This window comes from Falco peregrinus, chromosome 1 (genome assembly GCF_023634155.1).
Source record: "Falco peregrinus isolate bFalPer1 chromosome 1, bFalPer1.pri, whole genome shotgun sequence".
In the NCBI taxonomy this organism is placed as follows: Eukaryota; Metazoa; Chordata; class Aves; order Falconiformes; family Falconidae; genus Falco; species Falco peregrinus.
The window spans coordinates 19266360-19292466 of NC_073721.1; the positions used below are offsets into that span (position 1 = coordinate 19266360).

The 26107-nt window shown below is 43.2% G+C and overlaps 1 protein-coding gene across 4 annotated transcripts; it reads left to right on the plus strand.

The window, feature by feature from the left end:
- The first annotated feature begins 1189 nt into the window (after positions 1–1189).
- On the plus strand, positions 1190–26065 carry PSAP (prosaposin). Of its 4 annotated transcripts, none has more exons than XM_055804317.1 (15): positions 1190–1303; positions 11891–12024; positions 13056–13130; positions 13845–13970; positions 14226–14420; positions 15359–15502; positions 16001–16066; positions 18361–18429; positions 18894–19007; positions 19988–20083; positions 20289–20475; positions 20633–20784; positions 22355–22435; positions 23017–23124; positions 23726–26065. In XM_055804317.1, exons 1-15 carry the CDS (start codon positions 1261–1263, stop codon positions 23759–23761), a joined length of 1626 nt encoding a protein of 541 aa, XP_055660292.1. In that variant the 5' UTR covers positions 1190–1260; the 3' UTR covers positions 23762–26065. The 4 variants fall into 4 exon arrangements, with proteins under 4 accessions (XP_055660292.1, XP_055660299.1, XP_055660306.1 ...); XM_055804324.1 differs by having other exon boundaries at positions 20651–20784; XM_055804331.1 differs by lacking the exon at positions 18361–18429.
- The last annotated feature ends 42 nt before the right edge of the window (positions 26066–26107 follow it).

Below are 26107 nucleotides of genomic sequence, written 5' to 3' on the forward strand. Positions count from 1 at the left end.
GAGATAACAAGCCTCTCACGGTAGCTTCTTAGCTGGGCTCTTAATTTTAAGATCTTAATAAGCAGAGGAGAAATGTGCATTATCCTGTTTGGTATAGACTGACAAACAGAACAGATCCACTTCCTCCTAACCTTTAAACCGCAACTGAACCTTAAACGTTATTGACAAGTCTGGTCCTTGAAAAATGAACATGTAGGTAGGCACCCAACATGGTAACAACATGTATGCCCTTAGATGAAGGTCAGTACCTTGAAGATCCTCACAAACTGGGCATGGTAAGCCTCACAGATTTTGAACACTTCAGATATGACTAGTTTTGTGAGTTATGGTGGGGCTGCAGGGGGTATCCGAGCAAAGCTCTCCAGCGTGTGAGAAGCACCTAGCTTATCAGGACCCTTTCTTCAGCAACAGAAAGCCTGAACATGGGTTTGAAAGAGGAGAGCTGGTCCAGCAGCTCTGTGCAGTCCTGGTGATCCCAGCTTCTGCCTTAGAGGGACCAGCTCAGCTGAGCTGGTTCGGTTTGTTTATCCAGTAGGAAAATACTACCTTTTTTTTTTCTTTCTTTGTTTGTTGTTCCAGTTGGCTGAATTGGCACAAGGGATGCAGCAGGAGCAAGAGGCTAGGAGGTATCAAGTCAATTCAAGTTTTCTTAATTGTACCTTTGATCGCTGTTCCTTTGGCCCACACAGATACGTAGCTGCCCAGTGACAACAGCGAGCAGGAGCCTGCCAGGTGCAGTAGGGACACACAAGCACCCCCCACCTCCTAACCCCAGCTAACAGAGTGTGAAGCCTCCAAGTGGGAGCCCTGCGGTGGCACCCCCCCGTGCCAGCCTGCCCCTCGGCGGGATGCCCGCAGCTGAACGCGACCCTGGGGGGGGCCCACGGTGCTCCCACCGCCTCAGGGGCGCTGCCTGCGGGGGGCCCCGGGCCGGCGCTGGGCAGACCGCCTCGTGCGGCCTGTGGGGCCTTTTCTGCGGCCAGGCAGGGCCGTTCCGAGCGGCGCAGGCCCGCAGCCCCTCACCCAGAGGAGGCCCTGGAGCCACGGCTGCGGCGCTCCGCCGCCACTTCTGCGCCCTCAGAAGGCGGCGGGGTGAGGTGGGGGTGGGGGGGGGTGTGAGGCGCTGGCCCCCTCCCCCGCGCATGCGCAGCGGGCGGGGCGGCGGGCGCGCGTGCGCGGTGTTGCCCGGCGCAGCCTTATTATAGGGGCGGGGGGGGCGGCGGTGACGGCGGCGCCGCATTGCAGACGGGCGCGGGGACGATGGCGCGGTGGCTGCTCTGCCTCCTCGGGCTTCTGGCCGCCGGTAAGCGGCCCTGCCGGCCTGGCCTCCGCCTCCTGCTGCCCGTCCCCCTCACGCTTAGCCCCGAAGACCTGCGGGCGGTGTTCCCTCACCACCGAGGGCCTGGCCGGGCGGGAGCGGGCTGAGGGCGGCTGGCGCTGTGAGGAGGGGTGGCGGGGGGCAGGCCGGCCGGCCCTGAGGCCGTTCCTTTTCCAGCAGGACGGTCGGGCCCGGCTGCCGAAAGTGCAGGGAGAGGAGGTAGCGGTGAGGGAGGGGGGCGGGGAAGCCTCTGGCCGGGACCCCGCCGGCGGTGGCGCAGCTCGGTGCGGGGCCTAACGGTGCTGCCGGCGGAGCAGGGCCTGGGGCCGGGGGGCGGCAGCAGCAGCGGACATTTCAAGGGCGTCGCCGGGGTGGCAGCGGTGGCAAAGCGGTATTTGGGGTGGGGGGAGGCACCCGAGGTTAGCCGTCAGGTAAACGCTGGGAGAAGGGGAAAGTCCTGGCGAGAAACCAGCTTTTCCCGCTGCGCTAGGAAAATGACTTCCCACAGCGGTAGCCTTGGGTTGGTTTGTGTCGATATTGTGATGAATCGGGCAACTATTGCCTCATAGAGCCAAATAAGAGCAATAGGTAGAAACTTTTTCTGCCAGCAACTCTATCTTTGGCACTTCAGGGATAGATGGCTGTAATCCTCTTTCAGATGGAAGGAGGTAGTCTTTTCTGTTGCATGCTTTTAGCAGTCTAATTTCATTAGGGTCTTCTGCTCCACATGGAAAATTCCACTAATTTTGGTGCTTGCTGCTTTGTTACTTGTTGCTGAGGTGGCGGCGGCAATAGCTGATAAAATACCTTTAGCGATAGAAGTAGAGGTTAAACAAGACAATGCTTGTATCATGTGCTTTGCAGAAGCTAGACAGATCTACAGAAATGATTCATAGACTGACTGGAGGGATAATTACACCTTCAGGTCGTGGTATGGAATGGGTAGAACCCCCAAAATTGAAGGTCTGATACAGCGATGCACACAATGTTTTGGATAATTTGCCTTCAAATGAGACAATTTTAAACCTAGAGCTTATTTGCTTATGAGTTTAACCTGCCATATTTCACAAGTCAAGTTAAAAAAAAGCCTGACTAGCTGTTTAAAAGTGATAGGAATAACCAGCTGGCAGATTGCAGTTTATGCCTCTGAGATCATGCATGATTGTGCAATAGTCTTGTACTTAAGTGGAGTTTTAACATACTGATATGTGGACAATTTAGTGAAGAATCTCAGACTTTTCAGGCTGGAAACAAGGAAGCAAAAAATCTTTCTGCATATCTATCTGCTTTAATAATACAACTTCTGTCTGCTCTGCGCTGAATTGACTGACATCATTAATCATTTCTGTTGGGACTGTTTCCGAATCACTAAAGTAATTGTAGTTTCTTGGGCTTTAAAAGTGAAAAGGATTTGCCTTGCAGTATCTACCAGGTTTCTCATTAGTGTATTTAGGGAAATTGTAATGAGAAACCAGTTCAGCAACGAGAATTAGCTTGGTCTACCTGTTAAAGGCATGTGTATACAGCTGAGTATGGCAGAAGACTTGTTAGGCCTGTTTTTCTTTAGGAAGTCACTGTTTTAACACAAATAAACACCTGTCTTTTTTTTCACCAAGGTTCTGTTATGAATACTAATTGGCTCACCTATGATAGTATTGTGTAGGATTTTCTGAAGATTTTACTGTAATGACCTGAAATGCTGTTTTAGTCTATTAAGCTGACTAATTAGCTGTATCAAAATCTAGCCACCCTTGGCGTATCCTAATGGAGTTACTTGGCTAGCTTACAGCATGGCTGGTAGGCCATGAGGGTTTTGGTTGACCTACTTACAGTGCTTCTGTGCATCTTCCCTTTAAGGGAGACATGAAGGAATTAAAACAGGGTGTACAGGACTTGGGATCTCTGGACTACTGATACGCACGTTGATTATTGCATGTCTTTGAGACCTGGAAAGGGGGAAGGTTGGGTGTGCAGTTAAAACAAGTCAGTTTCTCTTGAGCTGTATTTGTTTTTTCCTCCTGGTAAAATAAAAGTGAAGATGGAAGTAGAAAGTAAGAAGTTTAGGATGTGATTACTTCATCCTTGCTAAAATAGTAGACTTAATCTTCCTTCTTCCAAAGATTTCAAGCTAATATTTAATTCCCCTAACAAACACTGGTCAGAACATCTGGGAACAGGAAAGTGGAAGGCTGAGTTAGTCTGACATGCATTTTCTGGAGGATGTGGAAAAAGCAGATAATTGGGATTACGTGCTGTAGTTTGCAGGCTTGTTCTGGTTGGGAATGTGGTTTCTGACAAAAAAGCTAGGTTGGTGCAGCCCACTACTGTAGATTATATAAGACACCTTCCACTGTTCGCCTACTGTCTAAAAAATATGTCCCTGTTTTCTTAGAGGAATGATAGGGAATGCTGTGGGTGCGAGGCACTTTATGCCTGTCACGTAACAAAGTGGGGCTTTGGTAGTGCACTGGTCATGTGGCTTGGGTAAACCTGCCCTTGCACAATCTCCTCCTTGTTTGCAGAAGAGGTATAAATAGAGTTGTTCTTGGTGTTGTCTGGAGGAGCTGCGCAAGTTGTTCTGCCTGGTCACGGTCACGCTTGGCAAAATGTACGATTGCATCTGCAGAGTTTCTGAAGTCTTATGTGGTCTTTTTACAATCTCAGTTTCTGCTGTTTGGCATACCACAAAAGTAGTTCCGGGAATATCTGAAATCAGAGATGAAGTAGAGGGTGGAAGAAGAGAGTGGGAGCCTGTCAGCAAAACTGTTGCCATCAGGTGATGGTGATGTCAGTTGGGACTCTCGGGGAGGCTGGTCTGTGCTGTTTTAGGGAGGGTTTTCCAGTGTAAGGTGCAGGAAGATTTTTAACTTGCTTCTGTGGGGGTAGCAGGGCCAGTTACTGCTGGCTGCCAGTGGGTTTTTGTTTCAATAACTCATGTGGATCTGATTCTTCAAAGCAGGTTTGGGGCAACCTTAGAACTACATAACAAAAAAAGCTTCTTTAAGGATTCACTTGATGCTAATTTTCTGTTTAATTTTTTTTCTTTATGTAGCAGCTTTTGTATGCAGTTAATTTGCTGCTATTAAGATATCAGAGTTACTATTGCAAATTGAAAGGGGTACTTCTGTGGTCTTTGAAGTGTGTGTATATTTTGAGGCAGTGCTTGTCTCTGTATTTGGTCACAGAGCAATGTTTAATTTCAGATATCAGTATTTTTCTTTCTCTTGGAGTGAGGAGTCTCCCTTTACACTGTTTACCCTCACTGATTTTTGAACTTTGTTCTCTGCTACTCTAAAAGTCTGCATGTAAAGAGATTTTCTTGGTGATGCTGAGTAAATGAATCTTGCAATGAGATTTCAAGGCTTGCTTTATTCAAATGTTAACGGTTTAAAATCCTTTGACTGTGTTCACCTTGGGATGCAAGCTATTAGTATACAGATGTTAGGGGGTTAACACTTTCTTCTTTCCTGCTATCAGCTGCTTCATCACTGTGCTCTTGGGTAGGTTATTCTTTCACCTTGTGTGCTACAGGTTGCCTTTTCCAGGTTCTTCCATCGCTAACTGCTGTCCTTCCTGAAGCTGCTCTTTAAAATGTGCCTTTTCATCCCTCTGGCATACTTTCTTTGCTCAGCTGCAGGGGTATGAAATCTTCCCTTTCCTCTAAGGGAGCTTGCTGTTGAGTTGCGTTCCGTGTCTGGCATTCATTCTGCATTAAAGCACTTCTCTGGCAGCAGTGTGACAAAGAGCATTGCTCCTGAGACAACTCTTCTGTTTCTTCCTGGCAGTGTCTTGAACTGCCCTGTTTTCTGACATTTCTACAATTTCACCTGTGCTTTGCTGGGACTGCAGTGTAACCTGTGGCCAGGAACTTTGTCTGCTCTTACAGACGTGGCTCTCTGCATAAGTGGCAGACTTTTCTTTTCTTTGTGGTGTGAATATATTTGCCTGGTGAAAGGGGGATGCTAAATACAGAATTTCTGCCGAGACTCACATGAAATCTGTCCCCCCACCCATCCAAAAAAACTCCAAAAGAAAACCAGAAAGAGTGGAGATGGACAACAAGTATGTGCAAAATGTTCAGACTTACTTCTGCAGGGATCTGCCGCAGGGGAAAAATGCTTCTTTTAACTTCTTGGGGAAATCTTAACATACTGTATGGGACTGCTTACTACCTGATGACTACCAGATGCCCTTGGATGTCCAAATACCTCTTCTAGATTCTGTCATAGAAGAATCTCAGGCAGAAGTTGGCTTGCTTGGCAACCTGGTAGCAACCTCTGGTCAATGTGGTTGTTATTCTCTTGTAATCTTCATTGTAACTGGGACAGTAGAGCTGATTTTGCTGTCTTTGCTCATTGAGGTAGGAACAGTGTTTTACAGCAGAAGTAGTTTACCAAGATGAGGTTGGTGTTCCCCACTTTAAGGAAGAGGCAAACTCAAAACTCATTACTTGTGAATTGTGCTAGTTACAAACGTTTCAAGCTTGATACTTGATTAGTAGATATTGGACAGGAAGACAGATTTTTGATCAACATCTAGATTACTGATAACAGCTAGTCAGGTTTCATCTGTTTATTCCACAAATTGCCTGTAATCTCTCAAATATGCCGTCATTTTACTGCATTGTTAATCCAGAGGCATAGTAGACCTTTGACATGAGTTACTAGTGTGTGATGCAGTTACAACTTTTGAAACTTTAGATTTACTAACTGACCAGAGAGGCAGTGGATTACTGAGCCCTTCAGATAACTTCCAGTTGAGGTCACTCCTTGACTTGGTGACATTGTGTAAGATTTGATGAAGAGGAGTTGATCCCTCTTGACATCTTTAACTTAAACACACTTTGCTTTTGCAGTTATCAAAAGAAGTGGGGAAGTCGGTAACTAACAGCACAGAATGGCAGACACTGATGTGTTCGCTCGGTCTGTGGGCATTTCTGGGAGATAATAGTCGTGTTTTTTTTGGTTTTTTGTTCTTTTTAACATCGCCAAATGGGGCTTGGGAAAGAGTATCTCTGCTGATTAATATGTTTATTCACTTGGAACAAATTAGGGTGTCATAAAGATATGAGAGTTGGCAGCACCTCAGGTTACCTTCTACATTTGACTTCAACCAATTAAAGTGAACAGCAGCTCAGCGCTTTCCTTTTCTTGCAGGTTAATCTGTCTGTAAAAATACTACTCGCACCAAGGCTTTCCTAGCAGTTTGGAGGAGGTTTAAGTCTTTAAGCTGAATTTCTTTGTGTGCTACGGTATAGTTTTCTGGCTTACCTTCTGGCTTGTTAGGGAATCTGGGCCTTATAGAATCCCTGTTTGTAGAAGCTTATGTAAGGGGTTAACTTACAAGCATGGACACAAAAGTCTCATTAGTAGATTCAGTATAGCTTTGGAGGGGATTGCTTAGAATTTTTTTCAGAGAATCTCAGTAAGAAATTCAGGCTGGCTGTCCCTGGAAGACAACTAACACAAATGCTTGAGGGAAGGTTATTCACAGGGAAGGTGATTACTTAATTTTCCAGTAGCTGTCCTTGATAATCCAGCCATTATAAGCATGCTGTTACGTTCCTGCTCTCTGAAGAGGAGTGAAGAACTGAACTGTGCTTTCATATGCATGGTTCTAAGCTTTCCAGGTAGAAGAGGTGGTATTGTTTGAGGGAGCTGTCACCTCTACTTCCCTAGCTGCAGACTGTATGTTACTGTTTCCATTCCAGATACCTAGTGTTGAGGGAGAAGGTGATAATATCTGCTGCTTTGAAGAACTGTCAGGGAGTCATGCGTGCTTGCTGAAGTAGGATGGTACCACTGTGTGTGCAAGTTGCAGGTTTCCCTTTATCTTCACAGCCTTTAAACTGGTTTTTTTTGTGTGAATTCCTGGCAGAGTGCCATGTGATGTACAGTAGCTGTCACTTGTCAGGACTGTGTTACTGGTGTTGTGGCAGTGCTAGGTTTCTCACCTGGGCCTCAAAGAAAAGGTTTCTTCTTTCTTTTCTGCTGTTACACTTTGTCTTTTAGAGTGTTTTGGTTATGTTGTTGGGCTTCAGGCTGTGTTCCTGAGGCACTGCTTGTTCTGTGAGATGACTTCTCTTGTCTGCCAGGGATGAGCATCAGAAAGGTCAGAGTGGGTATGAAGCTTTTTTTTTTGTGTTTGCTTGGAGAAGCTGCAAGTGTATGCAGGGGTCCTAGGGTGCCTGTGGGCTGTCAGCTTGGCTAGAAGTCTGAAGGCTAGAAAGCTGAAGTTTTTCACATCTAAAGACACTGTATGTGGATTGCTTTTCCATGCCCCCTTCTCCTTCCTCCTCCATTTCCTTTTGCTGCTTAATTTAGGAAAAATGTGTTGGAGCAAAGACTGTTCCTTTTAAAAAAATTGAAGAAACCACATCTCTGAAGCGGTTCAAGAAGGAAGGAACCAGTGAAGAGGACAAGTAAACATCCTGGCTTTCACAGATAAACTTGTTTGGTGCTCTAAAAATGGTGGCTTGCAAGAACTGCAGGGAAGGGGGGCAGGTTTAGGTGGGCATGGTGTATGACTGTTGAGAGCTAGTCTACAGAGAAAGGAGAAATCTATTTAAAAATGGATTACTTAGATAAAAGAACAATATATGAAATAAAGGGATCCCAGAGGTATCTAAGAAGATAATCCCATTGAGTTTATCCAGCAAGCATTAAGAGTGGTGTGAGGTAACTGACAGGACTTTGTTTTCACTTGAGTAGCTGCTGTTCTGGGGATGTGAAATACCACATTAAGGTGTCGCTCTTCTTGTGGCAGAGGCTGTTTTGAGGGAACAGCAAGATAACTGTTAAGACTCAAAACTGTTCATTCTGTTGTGAAACAGCACAATGTCTTAACATACTTGCATATTTGCTTTTGTGGTAATGGGAATTAATATATTGAGGAAAAATGCTATTTCATAAAAAAATAGGAGAACAAGCTAAAGGGAAAAAGCTGTGGGAACAGTAAAGGATTTCAGGCTGCTGTTCTCTGAATTTGCAAGATCTGAATTAATGTGGAATTTTTTGGTTTTGTTTCTGTTTTTCCAAGGACAGTCAGAAAGGGAGGCTAGATACTGTTGTAGTGAAGGTACATCCTTTAATATTAGACATTAAGTTTTGTAATAAAAAAATTCAGCATAATACAGAATAAACTAATCCGAGCTTAACTATATTTGAATCCACTGTGGAACATGGAAGAAAAGAAGCCATCCTTAGTGCGCATCATATGTGTTCTGTAGCTGCTTTCTACAATGTGCCAGCAATGTGTGGCCCTAACAGACAAATTTGCCTAGTCACTGTTTGACCATGATGTACGGAAAACATCAACTGTAGAATTGTCTACTTGCAAGGAAAGAACTTCACCAGTGTACCTTATAACTGAAAGGACACTTACGTTCCTCAGTTTTCTGTTTTCTGTAGATAAATGTTCCTCCTCATGGCATAGCTGATTCAGGTTTCCTGAATCTGTTGGCTTTTTTGACAGAAAAGCTATGTAGGTATATTGCATTTCATCTTGCTCTGATGTGCAGGAGTGAAGACTTCAAATAATACAAGTGGGGAAGGTCTTCGGGGTGCTTACTTGCATCCTAAAACTGATTTTCAGTGTTCGCTGGCTTGTGGATAGTTTGATGCTTCTCATTCTTCACTGTCCTTGCTGGTTTCCAGCTCTTCTGAGATTTTTTTTGTCTTTGGTCTTCCTGTAGAGGATTGCAGATAACATTAGTGTCCTTATTCTCAAATGTGAAGTGACTGTGTGGCCAGTAGCAGTGCTTTGAGTAGAATCTGAAAAAAATTTAGATGTGTTCTGTTTCTTCTTCTGAGAAATTACTCTTTTTCTCCTTCCAGACTGGTGAGACTGCAGGGAAGCAGAGCAATCGGAGGCATCAAGCAGTTAATGTACTGTCAAAAATCAATCTAATTTTAAGACTCTTCCACCCCTCCTGAACAGAATTATCTGCAGCCTGCACTCTGCTCACCTCTGCTTTGCTCTTCAGTTTTCTTCTGCCTCAGTGTTGTAACCTTACAAAACCCTGCTGCTCTGGCGATACCCTTTGCTGTGTCCTGGCAAGTCAAAGCGTTGGTGACTGACTCTGTGTGAGCATGTGTTTGATACAGAAGCCATGCAGTAGGGAATTTGTTAGAGACATACAGCCAAAAAAGCTGATAAGTAAGCATAAATCTGACACATAGTATTTCTTTTGTCCTGTACTTAAATTGACCAGGTCAGAGGCTATGAGGAAGAAAGAACAAGACTAGCTGTTAGACATTCTGCTAAAGGTGGTACTGATTTGAAAAGTCATACTAGTGGCAGGATCTTAATAGAAAAAGCCAAAGAAAACCTGAAAGTTCATTAAGATCTGGGAGATTGAACTGGTGCAAGTTATGGTGTGAATTCCTCAGCTTGGGTTTTAAATGGCCTCTTGGATTAAGAGTTTGAGAAACTACTTGGAATAACTATTACTGTAGTTTTATAATTTAGTTTTGTAGTTCTATAGTATGCTTCGAATGGGAGGGGGGAGTAATTTTCTTTTGATTTCCAGAACTAAAGGCACAGGTTAAAAGCTATAGTGAAAGCTGTTAATTCCACTGTTTAAAGTCAAGGTCTTGCTTGACCTTAGCCAGAGCTTGATTCTCTGCTTTGCAGAGCCTTCCTACCACTGTCCAATACCAGTATTTGAAAGGGAAGAATAACTCTTTCCCTCAACTGAACGTACACGTGGTTATTGTCATCCTGCCAGAGCTGACAGCTATTTGGCTGACCATTCTGACTTTGAAACTTAACTGTTCTTAGTGCTTCCAGATCAATAATGCTGTAATTTGGAATAGGTGGTCTGTAAATATTGTGCTAACCATACATTATTGGAAGCTTTGAAGTCTTGTTCCTACAGTCTTGTGCGCAGTCCTAGTGTGCTGCCTTGCTGAAGGCTAATAGGCAATCTAGGCTTTTTGCTGGGAGGGAGGATGGTAAACTTTGAGCTCTTGTGTAGAAAATTAAGCATGCAAAGCATGTTTTCCTTAAAATAAATGGGTCATTCCTCTGTGAAACCCAGTGTAAACAGGCTCTATAAATCAATAGGAGAAGGCTGCAGAGTGCCACCTACAAATTAGTGTTTATCTGGCTCTTTTTGATGTGTAGTGGCTACGTACCTAGTAGATGCAGTGGTAATTCAGCCATTAAGTTGATCATCAGGTTGTTTAGAACCAAGACATGAGAAATGGGAAAGTAATAGCTCATCTGTCATAACCTTACTAGAAACTTTGTAGGAATCCAACAGTTTGAATTCGTGCTTCTTGGTTGACAATGTAATTTTACAGCATTTTGTGATGTGTAAATGGCATTGATGTAAAAATAATGGCTCCTAAACAACACCTATATAGCTAATAGGTTTGGATGGGTTAGTGGTGGTTTTTTTAATCTAAACTTTGACAGCAGTGTCTTGTAGGCTTAGACCGTGACAGATTTCCTTGGAGCCTGTCTCTTGTAGGATTTTAGGAGTTGCTTCTTCATAGGTTACTGCAACATAGGAGATTGACTGCTGAAGAAACTAGGCGTGCTGACAGATAAGGATGGATTTAGAAAACCTGGAGGAGCTGGGTGTCCAAATAGCACACCCAAAAAAGGACAAGCTTGGGAAGTCAACTAAAAGGTGCAGTTGATTAACTTGTCCTATTACTTACTAATGGTGCAGACTTTTTACATTTCTTTAGGAACAATGTCCAGAAATGGCATTCTGTATTTTACTTCAAAATGTTGTAGGTTGCAAGGCAATTTTGTGTGGGGTGGGAGGTATGTCTGGACAAGGACTTGTACTTCTTTTTTTCACCCCCACAAATTTCTGTGTATACCATTAAAGAACTGACCAAGAGAAAACAAAGTCTAAATAGACTTAATGGGCTTAAAAACTATTACGATAGAATATGTCTCACATTGTTTTCAGTCCCTCTTTTGCTTTGACTTGAAATTTTCTGTTTATGGTCAGTGTTTCAGTCTGCACCTGGCTCTTAAGTCTTCCACTTATGTGTGTGTTGTGGCCTCTAATCCAGTTAGTTTCCTAATTCTCTCAGTGGCTCTATATGAAAAGGGTGGTTCACCTGGGAGAAGGAATACAGACAACAGTTAGAAGCTAGATGTAACTGCAAGGACGGTAGGACAGAAGAACAGGGAGGCTGTAGCTTTGGGAATCAGCTGTCTGAACCGTACATTTCTGCTGTGAGCAGTTTCTCTGTTTCAAGTCATCTGATAGTTCTTTTGTGGTAAGCAAAGTGGGATTTTGTTGGGGTTTTTCAAAATTTTTTAATAAAAGTTTGATGATGGGGGAATGGACTGCTGAAGTGCTGAGACACAGGCATTTCAGTAGGGAAGTTCAACTGTTAAAGAGGTTTTCTGAGTTCTTTGGCTGTGTAATCTGTATTTGAGACTCATGTTTCAGGTCAGAAATTGCTGGATTGAAACGTGCTTTAAAAATACTAGTAAACTGAAGTGGCATACTGGAGAGATGGTGTTTATTCCATACAGCATTAGCCTCCTTGCGCTGGGTGGAAATCATTCGAGTATGTGAAAGAACGGTTCTTGTTTTGGCAGCTGTGGCGAGCCCCGTTTTGTGGCAGAAGGACTGCATAAAGGGACCAGAAGTATGGTGTCAGAGCATTCGGACAGCATCGCAGTGTGGAGCAGTGAAACACTGCCAGCAGAATGTCTGGAACAAGCCTACTGTAGTAAGTATCAACTACTGAGACTTCTTCCCACCTGTAGTTGAGGTAGCTGGTTTTCATATGCTGATGGAGATTTTTGAACTCTCCAATTAGAATTAATCTGACTGCCTTAATTTGAGTGCTAGATAAAAGTTTCTTCCCACTTCTGTGCCTTGCACAACTTGTCTGCTGATTTCTCTGCGACCTGTTGCACAATCATGAGCTGCGTGTGGAATGGAGCTGGTGGATTTCAGACTGTTCCTCTTCATTAAACTGACTCCTAATTCGTAAAGCCTTTTCTTATTCTTAACTTGAGCAATGCCAAACTAGTAAGCTTATTACTAAAAAAGCTGTATGCTTCTTTAGGTCTTTCTCCTAAGTTAATGGTCAAAAAAAGACACAGCATATGCTAAATTATTAAAGCCATGAGATTGATTAATGGTACAAATGTTACATTTAGTGTTGCTTTTCAAGTTGCATTTACACTAAGTGTGAGGGCTGCTTTACTAGATGTAGCTGCAGTTTGTGATATTGTTTCACAATTTTCTGGGGATGGCAGGGCAGGGAGAGAAAGGAATTTTACTTACAGATGCGTTCACTCCACCTTTGCTATATCTGTGCCGAGGTATGTTTCAGATTGTGGAAAAGATTGGGGAGGGAGGAATTTCAGAATGGCAGAGCCCAACTGAGGGAAGCATGCCCAAAAAGTTCTTAGATTTCTAGTAAGTGTGAACTCTTCAAGGAGTAAGGTAAAAGAGGTTCAAGAGAAGGCTTCTGGAGGCAATGTACTTCAAGGGAGGTGGGGCTAGGTGAAATAGGCATGCTGCCACTTGCTCGCTTCTTCATACCATGTTTACTGAAGAAACTGGAGCTAGACATGTTCGGAATAGCCTCACTCTTCATTTAAAACGACCTCTTCCCACCCCAGCTTCAGACAGTATTTCTTCCTTTGCTTCAGTTCCAAATGTGACCCTCGTTCTTTGCATTGTTGTTTGCACACTGCATTTACAGTTAGTTAATTCAGTCTCAAAGTAACTCTCTACTTTTCTCTCCAGAACAGTATCCCCTGTGACTTGTGTAAGGAACTTGTGACAGTGGCTGGCAAGGTTTTGAAGGATAATGGCACTGAGGTAAGCTGTTCTCCTTGCCCCAAGGCACTATGTGATTTCATTGCCTTACAAGATTGCAAGGTGAGGGGGTGGAAGAGTAGTATGCATGATGTTTTCTCAAGCTAAGCAGCAAATATTGAAAGGGGCCAGAGACAGAGTAAATGGGGAAAGGCTTTTAAACAGCCTCTTCTCGTTTAGAGATTAGCAAATTCTAGAGCCTCTCATGCTCTAACACATCCCTGATCGACTGTAGGTGTTTAATAAAATTGTTCTTGTGCCAGTGGGTTGTCAGTCTTAAAAGGTGGGATACTTCAGTCTCTAGAAGTGGATGATTACACCAAGTGGACTTTTTTTTGGTTGTCATCACTCCTTCCTTTCTGTGAACCTGGGAGTACTTAGTATAAACAGATAATTCTTCCACTAGTCCATAATTTCACTAATTCTTGAATGTAAATGTTCTGTGCTGGCAAAGCTCTGTTGTGAGGTCTTGCAAGCAGTTATTTCATGTCTTCACTTCGGCAGGGTCGCATTGAAGGTCCAAGACTAGGGAAAACAGATCTATAGTTTAAAACCTCATTGTAGTTTTGCCTGCCAACTGCTTGGGCCTACCTGAGTCCAAGGGGCTTTTGTTAGGCTTTGTGTTGGGTGTTTTGGGAACGGAAAGAGCATGAGAGTGAGCGAGAGAGCACACGTGAGAGATTTTGATAGTCTATAGCCTTAACTCATCTCTTATAGGATGAGATCCGTGCTTACTTGGAAAAGACATGTGAGTTTCTTCCTGACCAAGGCCTTGTCTCCGAGTGTAAAGAAATTGTAGATTCCTACCTACCAGTTATCATGGATATGATCAAAGAAGAGCTAGTAAGTGGATAACAATTTGCAACTATTGGAATTAAGTTGTGCTCCTATTGATGCCTGAATTTCTCTTCTACGTAATATTGTGCATATGAACCTTCAATCATGTAAGGATTAATGGTGTAAATTTCAAGACTGCATTTGACCTTCCGATAATTGTTTCAGCTGAATGACTCTCTACTCTGAACTTCAGTATAAACATATGCACACACAAAAGTGCCATCAGTCTAGAGCTTTATGTATGTATCTGTTCTCACCTAGGATAAACCTGAAGTTGTATGCAGCGCCCTCTCACTGTGCCAGTCTCTTCAGAAGCAGCTTGCTGCAATGAAACTTCAGAAACAACTCCAGTCCAATAAGATACCAGAGCTGGATTTCTCTGAACTGGCATCCCCCTTCATGGCCAATGTGCCTCTTCTCCTTTACCCTCAGGACAGACCCAAGCAGAAGTCTAAGGTAAGGGTGCAGCGCTATTCCAGCATGCAAGAGAAGTGCATGTTTCTTGCTCCAGAGCTTCAGTGCTCCTTTGCATAAGAATTTATTGATGATCCTTGGTAAGGCGTTGTTGTACTGGGCACAGGTTAAACTGATGTGCTTCACCTGCATGACTGTCTCCTATTGAATTTTATGCTGATGCATACAGACAACTACCTTTTTCTTTACCCTGTGGGTTTAAAGCTGAGAAAAATGACAGCTGCAGCCCCTGTGGACCGTACCTGTAATCTAGGATTAACCACCACAGTGTATAATGACAATTCTTGTGCTGGGCTGTTTCCATCCAGGACTGTAGTAGTCAAGCAGGTCTTACTGGAAACAGTTTTCTCTTAGAGCAAGCTTGGCACCAGTGTTCAAAGGAAGAATTCTCCCACATTCAGAGTAATCTGCTAGCTGTGCCCTTCAGGGGAGGCATTCATCTCTGAATTCAGAGGTGACAGACTGGATCAGAAAAGAACAAGTAGTTACCAAAGGGGAGTAATCAGATGATAAACTTGGGAGTAGAGGCAGAGTCTTGATAGCAAGCCTAGATATGGGAGTTAAACAGTCGAGTGGGTGGAGAACAAGCTGCTGTGGGTGGAGCAGGTAAGATCTATGCCAGATTTAGAAACCTTCCCGCTGTGGTCTGTAACAAAACCAAGAGATTTTGAAGATTGGGTACCTTAACAGTTATCTCGGGTTTCGGAGCCAAGTAGGTACCTAATCTCCATCTAGTGGCTGGTGCACATACCAGCAGCAGCTTGTCTAGTATTAGCTCAGGCTTTTATGTATTCTATAGAATATTCATTAAGATTTGTATATGCTTCAAAATAGCTTTCAAAACTTGGTAGTAACGGAAGCTTCTGAAATGTGTTATGTGAAGATATGTCAACTTAAGTTTCCTTTCACTCTTTGTCCAGGGAAGTGGGGATGTATGCCAAGACTGCGTTCAGCTGGTTACTGATGTTCAGGAAGCTGTGAGGACAAACTCATCTTTTGTGAAGTCTTTGGTTGCTCACGCTAAAGAGGAGTGTGACCGTTTGGGACCTGGAATGTCTGATATGGTAAGCTATTTTTTTGTTCACAAATCTATTCCTGTATGTGACTTAATCCTCTCAGTATGATCTCTATTTAATAAAACAAAGGAGAGCGTGTCACATGTTACGCAGTATAACAACGTTGAAATAATAAACTTTCAGGTCAAGAAAATTGGGTGGGGTGTATGGCACTGGGGAGGAGGAAGAAGATTTAAGACTGCTGCTAGCCCTTAAGGCCTTTTTTATAAAAATGATCTGGCAGGGTAATGTGGCCGTATCAATGAGGGGGAGTGCTTTTGCCCTGAGAGGAAGAGAAAAGGACTTATCAGATAAGCAGCTACGTGTGCAATGATTGTGTAATGTGAAATGCCATCTTACATTTGGGACAAGCTCTGAAAGACAACAGAATAGTTACTAACTAGAGCAAGTATATTAATACCTTGAGATGTATTAGAAAATTCTAGATCAACTCTACAGCTTAAGTGGTTTGGTATTTACAAGTTTTTCTTTTCCTACTTTCTGTAGTGCAAGAGCTATATCTCTGAATATTCTGACTTGGCTATCCAAATGATGATGCACATGGTAAGATCAGTAGAATATTATATTTGCTCTCAGTTTTTCTGCTTTGTGTAGCTAACTTATTTGGAAACGGGAAACTTTAACTGCATAGGTCTGGGGAGAACCCTTGCTCTGTAAGTCTTGGTGTTAATGTTTTGAACTTGGCATTGAATTGGATAGTAACTTTGGTCTCAGAATGCTTTCTTTAGCACTTTCCTTTTCTTTCAGAACTACTTCAGCAGTGCAAAAGGCACTCTAATCCTTTGAAACACAGAAGATGCATTACATATGTTCCTTTATACTCCATTTCAGTCCTGTACTTACACCACTTCCCCTCTCCTCACTAGATACTGTGTTAAACGTATTAGAGTTGGTTTTTGTCACAGTCTTGCAAAATTGGCTCGAGTGTTAGAGATACTGTGTCTATTTGAAGCAAGACTAAAACATTCCTCTTCTGGAATTGCTATCTCAAGACTCCTGCTCTCTGGGCTCTTAGTAGGAGCCACGGAAAGTGAGTGGTACTGCACTACCTCTTCTGCAGCAACATACAGTGTATTTTACCTGTGACCACATCCATAGTACCTCTTTATCCAGAGATCTTGAAACCTTTAAAAAAAAACCAAAAACCAACACAAACAAACCCAAAGGTAAGATTTTCTTTAGAGAATGCAGTGCCTTGATGCCACAAGTAACATGAACAATTTATAAGTGAATTTATGGCTAGAGTATGTGGTTGACTTGAACCTGAATTTGGTAATACAGCGCCCTTTTTTTTTGTTTCCAGTCACTCAAGGCTATTTAGAAGCTCATACTGCTTTTTAAGCATTTGGGGGTGGCAGCAAATCTTTGTTCCATCAGCTAGTTAGTTTCTCATAAGCATTGCAATACAGTCTGTTGTTGTTACCTGAAATTGGAATATGACCACACCTTGCATCCGGCTAAGTGTTGTTCAGACTCTTTGGAGGTAGTCTTGCCCAGGATGCTTTAATGACTTCAGATGAATAATGCTGGTTAGCACTGTGCAATTAAATGTGAGTTGCTTTAGCAATGCTAAGGATCTTTGGGGTGGGGAGCATGTCATATTCCATCATCTATATGGAAAGAATGTATGCAGTTCCAAGTGCTTGGCATTTTTTTCTCTTAACTGTTATCTTTAATTTCTCCTTTCTTCCTGTCTCCAATCTCCCCTGTCAACAGAAGGATCAGGTAGGTGAGCAACTTGCCTGTGGTGATAGCCTGCTCGTAGTTCACTTCTTGCTCTAAAAGAGCTTGTAGTTTACTTCTTGCTCTATTAGCTGTGTACATGGTGTGACTGTACTCAGTGTTGACAGATACAAGGGATATTTATGTGATTAAAACAGAGAAAGACTATAGACTTCCTCCACTGGATCAGTCCTACTTCCAGCTCCAGACGCCGGTTTGTGCTATTGAGATTTCAGCTTGATTATGTTTTGGCCAGTAGAGCATAGAATATGCTCACTTTCATGCAAGAAGGATAGATGTGGAAAAAGCATGCCGGTGGCTCCTGTCAGCTTCTGGTTTAAAGGTTGGGCTCAAAAGGGCGTGAGTGCAGCTGTCCCTGGGTCTCTTTTTGGTTAACCTTTAAATCTAGGACAATGGTATAGACGTTTGGAGCATATGAATTGAAAAGAAGATGTGGGAGGCCTTTAAGCTCCTGCTCCTTAGAGCTATTTGGGCTTCTAATTTAAGTCCTGGGAGACCTTGTGTCTGTCATCTGTCTGTGAGGGAACATGTTGTGTGTATGTGGGTGTTGCTGTAACACTAATATCTGGAAATGCTTCTTACGATGCATGAACCGAAGGGCTTGACCTAAAGGTACTGCCTGGAGTGGTCTGAAGCAGCAGTGTATCTCTGAGATACTGCTTTTGCCTGTGCATGAGGTTGTGGCATGATAACTGTTGTATAAGCCTGTGCTGTAAGAAGCTTGATGCCCTGGTGACAGGGTGGGGTACGATCTGCTAATTAACCATAGGACCAAAGGTACCTTTTTTAGCTTAAGTAGGCTTTAGGTGGAAAATTCAAGTTTTGTGTATTACTCTCACTTTCGTGTATTACTTACTTTCTCACTTTGTGTGGATATAATGTGGCCTCCTTAGAGCAGTTTGGCTCATGTCCAGCATTTATTTTTGCTTTTAGTAATGTATGTTTCTAAAACTTTTGAGAAACACAGAGCCTTTGAAAAGGCTTTCTAAGTCTCTGCTGTTTCCCCTCTTACTGTGAAAAGAATACTTGAAATAGTTCCTGCAGATACTTGTAAAAAGGGTTAGACTTAGGTTTTAACATGGTTAACTTCTTGTTTCTTGTAGGCTGTGTTCAATAACGTGGGAATGTGTTTCTGTTTGCAAAATGTGACATTACTGGATACTTTAAAGAAGGTAGTTTGTGGAAAGAGAAAAGGAGTCCTTTCTTCTAGGCATTTCTTCCAGCTTTTGGGTGAACTCTGAAGTCAGGATAATTAGCCTCTTCTGTGATTACTTAAAACTTTCAGGGGAGCAGCTTCATGGATGCAGGTCTAATGTGATGCTGGTGGCCTGTTCTGGTGTTGGTAGCTCTTAAGTCAACTCCTTTGAAGGGCTTGCCTAGTGTATTAGCTCATGGTAAATGGGGTTTTTAAATGGATGTTGCCTAACCTCTTCCTCTTCTAAACGGACTGCTAAATTTTGTTTGGTAGTTATCCTGCCTATAACCATATCAAATGCTTTGACAATACTTGAAGTAGAAGTAGTAATGAAACTTGTGTTGGAGCCTTCTAAAACTGTTCTCTGTGCCTGCTCACAGGCTCCGTAGAAAGGACAGAATCTTCTGGACTTCTTAAAATTGGTTATACATCTCTTTCCAGCAACCAAAGGACATTTGTGCCATGGTTGGGTTCTGTCCTTCCGTGAAATCTGTTCCCCTTCAGACTCTGGTGCCAGCTCAGGTGGTTCGTGAAGTAAAAGCAGAAGTTGTGGAGGTAAGGTAGACTCTTGGTAATCAACAGCTTTGCCTTCCTTTTTGCTTTGGTGTAATGAACTAGATGAAACAGAAAAATAAGAGCTTTTATGCATAGAATAATTCAAGTCTCCCTGCATGTACATTACTGGCCACCTCTTGTTACTGAAGCTGATCTGTGAAGAAGAGCTGTCTGATTTGCTAAATAGTGGAGCCTATGCTAAACCAAAGCTGTAAAGTAGTATTTCAGGATTGAAATGGGAACTCCTGTTCCAGCAGTAGTGTGGCAGCCATTCTAAATGACACTTCAAATGTTAGAGGGCAAATTGCTGGATTTGGGTTTTGCTTGACATTTGGAGTTAGCTTCCATCCCTTTTAAAAATGGGACAGCACTCTGCCTGTGCAGATGAATGAGCAGAGTCAGAGCCGAAGCTCTTGAATTTGGAGAAGCACCTTAGGTTCTCATGGCCTTTATGTGAGACATTGGCTGAGGTTTTTTTTTTTTTTTTTTTTTAGTTTTATTTTTGAAAGGGAAGACTTTTTTGAGGACAGTTAATTTCTGATTAACAGGCTCCAAACAATTGCCCTCAAGTCCCTCAATTTATAGCTTTCTTTTGCGAACAGGAGGATGCTCTCAATTCTAGCAAATGTTGTCCTTGCGGTATTGAAACACACTTCCAATTTCCCTTGACTCCAGTCACTGTGGGGCTGCTTATTTCTGTGTCTACTGAATTCAGCTCCTTTCCTTATACAGCCTGGGGATTGTAGTCTTAATTAGTCATACAAAATGACTGTTCATTTGGAAGGACTTTTTACTTAGACCTTTGAGGTTGGTTTTGGGTTCTGTATGACCTTTTGAGTTCAGTTCAAGCTGGCTAGCTGGGTAAATGAATTAGTGTGCTGCATGTGAATGTCAGTGCTGTTAGACTGATCTTTCACCAGTTGTGTCAAAAGTGGTAAAGTGCTGGTTTATTGTTTTGTATGTTTCTTCTGTGTACTCAGAAAGCCTCAGTTCAAGAGAAGACTTTTTCCCTGTGTGAAATATGCGAGACCATGGTGAAAGAAGTGACTGGCCTCTTGGAGAGCAACAAGACAGAGGTGTGTAAGTGATGGAAATAGTACTTCTTCCTAGGTTTGGCTAAGATGGGGCTGTATTGGAAGAGGGGAAGGAAAGTCAATTGTATTGTCTGTTTTCATGAGAGCAAGATTTTCATCCTGGGTGGGTTGGAGTAAGAAAACATGTACTTAGAATCGAGTTAGATTTCTGTTCTTCATTTGCCATGCATCCCTCATCCTGCTTCAGGAGGAGATTGTACACGAAATGGAGGTGATCTGCTACCTCTTCCCAGCAAGTGTCAAAGACCAGTGTAAGGACTTCATAGATGTCTACGGCCAGGCTTTGATTGACATGCTCTTGGAGGCGACGAATCCTGAAGCTGTGTGTGTTATGCTGAAATGCTGTGCAGCCAACAAGCCTCCGCAGCAGCCAGGTTGGTGGTGTTGCAAAATGAGCTAGTTCACCTGTGACTTTATCTCTTGAGGACATGTGCTTTAGTACTTTGCTGCCTCCTTTCTTCTTTTGGGAGGAACTACTTAAGTGCTGACATTTGTGGTGGTGTTTTGTGTTTGTTTATTCCCCCTTCTCAGTTTTAGTGAAACCTGCAGGTGGCTTCTGTGATATCTGCAAGATGGTGGTAGCTTATGCAGACAAAGAACTAGAGAAGAATGCCACGACAGCTGAAATCGAAGCTTTATTGGAAAAAGTCTGTCACTTCTTGCCAGAGTCTGTCAGTGATCAGGTAAAGTGCTTGTGCAGGAGGCAGGCTAAAAAGCAGTGGTTGTTTTGATGGCTGGGAGCTGTCTTTGTTGATTTGTTAGGTTTACCTAGGTCTTAGTGATAATTACACTTACTTAATTTTGAGTGTTGCACCTGATGCTCTGTCTACATGCTAATTTTAGGTCCATCTCTCAAGTGTCTCTACTTCTGCTATAAATGTCCAGGTACTCATAATAGAGGTCTCTGTGTTTGAGCAATTACCTTGCTCTCTGGCTGGAGACAAACTGTCCACAGGTGCAGCTGGGACTGGCTTGTGCTCAGCACTGATCCTTCCTAAGTTTTTTTTTCTTTTACTAGTTATCACCAAAGCATAGCGGCTTGTCGTGTGCAGTAGACAGAAAAAGAGGGAGAAAGCTTGATCTGAGGCAGCCAAAGGACCGCACAGGCCTTTCAGTGTGGCAGCCTACCTTCCGGTCAGAGCAAGGCAGATAGAGATGAATAGAAGGATGAAACATTTTGCAGAGTGTTTGGAAAAGCAAGAGAGCAGGATCTCTTGGTGGTTTTTGAGTAGTCAGTCTTCCTTTGCTAGAGGCTGGAAGGACTTGGGGGTGCAGGGAGATTAGGTTTTTGCACTCCTGGTCCTCAAGGGTTGGCAGTCGTTTGAATAGATGAAGACTTTTAAGGGCCTGAATTGGCTGGCTGGCTGGTTGTACTAATTTGCAGTCAGTAAAGGTTTGCCTTGAAATACTCTGAGAACAGTGGGTGGGAACAGCTGAAGGTTTTTTCCTCAACGCTGGTCCTTTTCAGGGGATTAACAAAGTAACTGGAAGTAGGCTGGCATAATTTCAGTGAGACAGCAGAAAGCAATACCTGTTAGGCTATGGCTATCAAGATTTACCTGGAAATCTTATTAGGTGGCTGCTGAGTGTCAGCAAGTGGCAACTGCTTATAAGTTTACTAGGCATACAGTATACAGGCTTAAAGTGGCTACGGAACAGCTATTCCTGCTGACCGCTGTGAGGCTGTTTAATAGCTGTGGGTTGCTTATTAATTGGTGCCGTTAGTCTCAGCTAAGAATACCAGTATCTGTCTGTGCTTTGGAAATGGCCTCCCCACTAGAGGGCTGGCTCTTGCCGATGGGAAGTGTTTGTGCTGCTGCCTGGCCTGAAGTGAATAGTAATTGCTTGAGCTAAAAGTGCTTAAGAGCCATTACTACACTGCTGCTGCCCTGTTCAGGATGTTTGTCTCCAGCCTGTTCAGTGTGCTTTCCTCTTGAGACAGCAGTGATCTCCACAATTAGAGCTTTGCAAATCGGAGTCTGTCCTGCTTGGTTCTCTTCCTTTTTTGTCTGCTTTCTCATCATAACCTTTCTGCAGACAGCTGCAGGCAGGTATGAGCTAGCAAAAAATTATGTAGTTGTGTGATTAGTACGATGCTGAGTCCTTTTTGATCTGCAGAACTCAAGCCTCTGGTTTATCAGTTTGGAGTGATTGTTGGGATGTTTGGTGTTGTGTACATGCCTGCCTACTGGTGACCGTATCGTCTGTTTATGGCTTTAAGAGAGGAATCTCTCAACCTTTTTTTTGTTACAGTGTGTTCAGTTTGTGGAACAGTATGAACCTGTGGTTGTGCAACTCTTGGCAGAGGTGATGGATCCCACTTTTGTTTGCACTGTGAGTATTATTGCATTTCGCTCTATTGAGTATGGGCTCCGATACAGTCTTGCCTACTCTTCTGTATGCCTTTCAGTGCCTAGCATCCAGAAACTCTGCTGGAATAAAAATCAGCAGACTGAATGCTTGGATCAAACATGGTTGTGCAAGGCCTTGGGCTTATTGAATGGACAGCTGTCAGACTGCCAGCCTTGTGCAAGGAAGGATAGAAGAAAAGAGCTGCCATTGGCTACCCACTGTTGAGGTTCCGTAACAAGGTGTGGTGTGCCCTGAATGTGATGAGAAGAAGCAAAGTGACTTCTTTTGAGAAAGGTCCCTTTCTAGAAACTGTTTCTCGAAACTTAGTATGAGGGAGCAGTTGTGGTAACTTAATTCTTTCTTGTGTCAGATTACTGCTTCATGTCTAATTGTTCAGCTGCAAGTGTGACTGCATTTGTCAGCTGAGCATGATACTGTGGGAGCTCCTGAAGCTACCTCAGTGTTGCTTCCACACTCAGTCAGGTAGAAGCTCAAACATAATGAAGTTGAGATCTCTTGGTACAAGCAGAAAGATGCTGACTCTGTTGCTGTTTTATTCACAGAAACTTGGGGTCTGTGGATCAGCTAAACAGCCTCTCCTGGGGGATGATGCTTGTGTCTGGGGTCCAGGTTACTGGTGTAAGAACATGGAGACTGCTGCTCAGTGCAATGTACGTAAAGCAGGATTCTGCCTCAAGTTTCCTATTGGCCTTTGATAGCTCCTTATAAGCTACTTTGCCAGCATCTGTACCACACTTTCAAGTGGCTGAATTCCAGTTTCAGGAAGCAGAAGGGTGCTAGCTGAAGGTATTTGAGTTTGATTAGAGGGTTTTCCGTAGCCCTCAGCTTTCTTAAAGCAGACTGTTCTGTCACCCTTTTGTTCCTGTCCCCCAGCTGTGTGCTAGCACTTCAGAGTCTATGGTAAGGTACAACGTGGGCTTTATATTTAGTCTTTGTTCCTGCAGCTGGCAGACTGTGTCATGGCCTCTCATCAGGCTCTAAAAGTTGGCCGCCAGTATTGCTGTGGGCTGATGCTTTCTTTGCCAGGCCTTAATGGCTAAGGGTCATCAGCATTCTTTCCTGAAGCTTCTGGGTGGGGATGAGGAGGACATTATTTATTCTAGTCCTCTCTGGAATCACTTATTGTAAGAAAAATAGATTTGCTTTTAAGACTGTGTCTCAGAATAAGGTGTTGAATTGTGTGCATAGATGCACACTTGTTTGCAGACAGGCTTTTTTCCCAGTAACTTAAAACTATTTCTTTCTCTTTAGGCTGTTGATCATTGCAAGCATCATGTGTGGAACTAGAAGAAGAATTTCCAGTTCTGAAAGTTTGCTGTGGCTCTTAAAAATGTGGGCCAAGGTTGGCGGAGAGCTGTATCTCAAATGTCCCTCCTCTCTGCCTTGTTAACAATTTGACCTTCAGGTTCCTTTATTGTAACTCTTCTGTAGCAGTGCTGCTGTTGAAGGATCAGATCTTCATTGTTGACTTAACAAAGATATTTCTGATTGTACAGTTTAACTCATTATGCTCCTAAAAATAGTCAGTGTGTTGTAGATTTTTAATTGGTAGGCTGAAATGTTTTTAGGTGCTGGGAAGAATGGCAAAGGTGAAATAAAACAAGACACTTATCTTTTAATTTAAAAAAAGAACAAGATAGCAACTAAATTTTAAAATATCTTTTCTGTAGTCAGCCTTTGGAAGATTACATGCTTTGCATATTTAACATCTGGCTCAAATATTAGTTTTCTGTGTAACCGTAGGGGAACTCTTAAAGGGATAATGTTGAATCTCCAATTCCTTCAGGTGGAATTTTCAAAGCTCTGCAGATGCAGAAGAGGGGACTTTGTGTGCCCAGCTAACTTTCAAAGTAACTGGTACCTAAAAAGATGCACTTGCATTGGAGTGACCACACTTAGGCTTGTGGTGTTATAGCTAAGGAAACCCTCCCTCAGCCTTTGATCACGTCCTCTTTATTTCCTTGGACTAGTCAGTCTCAGCATGGGTGTTCTACTGTTAAGCCCTGTACAGTGGGATTTCAGTCTTTGAAGCATGCTGACATACTTAAGGAATGGCTCAGTTGGTTGTCTTTTTTTTTTTTTTTTTTTTTTTTATTGCTCAATTCTGCTTAGTCTTGCAGCTTCCTACACGCAGCCAGCCGGGTGCCAAGAAGGTGGAGTGAATTGGGTCAGTAGAAGATGGAGGGGAAAAGGTACAGCATGGGTTGTGCACATGTCAAAGTGAGTTCAGCATAGCAGGCAGAATGCATGGAAATTTTTTTTTTTTTATTGTAAACTGCCCCTTGATCTGTGTTTCTCTCATAGCATATTTCAGGCATCTAAAACTTCAGAGGTGCTATGAGACTTGTGGGCTGTTTGCATTGCTGCCAGCCATTCTCACTGACACTCATCCTTCTGAGTAGTTTGAAGTATAATTTTTTTTCTAGAGTTCCCATTTCTGTTGGGAGATGCATCTGAGTAGCAAGCGGACATGTCAGATGGCAGGAGCACTGTAGCAGGTATTTGGCAGTGCTGCTGGCATACCTGACAACCTGGCTTTCACGACTCTGCAGCATCCTGCTGACGTGGCCTGAACTTCTGAACAAAAGCTTTTCCAGGCGGCTGCTACTTTGGAAGTAGTTCAGGCCCTTGAGGTGTGGGGGCCTCAAGTGAGAATCATGCTTATGTTGCTTGAGACAGACCTTGCATCCCCTGCCAGCATTTAGTGTGTAGTTCTGAACAAGTTAACCCCTGAAACAGAGGCACCAAAGTAGCTCTGAGGAGACTTTTGGGAAGGAGGAGCTGGGCAGAGGTGGAGCCTTGAAAATTCCAGTCCTGTACAGAAAGGTGCCGGCAACTGCTACTGTTCCTGTGGCGTCTTGTGTGAGGCAGGAGCTCCAGTGACAATGCTTTAGCAGTGAGCAAAGTAATTTTCATGCAGTTTGATGGAAAAAACCACTTGACTGCAGCTTCTTGGTTACTATATGTACATACTAAATGTCTGAGCAGTGTTGACCAGCAATACTGGTTTGTCTTTCCTCTTTGCATTTGTACAGAATGCTGAAGCACTCATGGCTTTAAAAAATAAAAATGATTTCCCCTAAAGATGTAAAATACCTGCAGCTTTCTGTCTGGGCAGGCTTGTGCAGTGGTTCCAGTGGAATATCCCTGTTGGGGTAGATATGCCAGATAGGAAACGGGCTCTCTTCAGCATCGCTACCCTGGAGGTACAGGTGGTGTTACACCATGGCATGTAGTATGGGATTTTGATCTTTTAAACTGGATGGCGTTCTCTTTAACATGAATATTTTTGGGGGGAGGTGGGGACAGATTAACACTTGCTCTTAGAGGTTGGCAAGGCTTTAATTTTTTGGGGATTTTTAATAGTGAAGGATTCATGTTAGTGACCTGTTGGCAAGGTGAACCAGGGGAAATCCTGTGCTAGTGCTGGGAGTCTCTTTAGTTTTCTCCCTTCCTGTGGACCGTGGCACCTGACCCGCTTGAGTTATGCTGGGGGGACACGTGCAGTTGCTTTCTGAAGAACATTGTCTTGATTTTTTTTTTTTTTGCACAAAAGCTTCCTTAATGAACAATAAAAACTTCTGTAAACCGCTAAGTTTGTGTTCTTTGTTTCCTTGTTGTATGCTAGTTGCC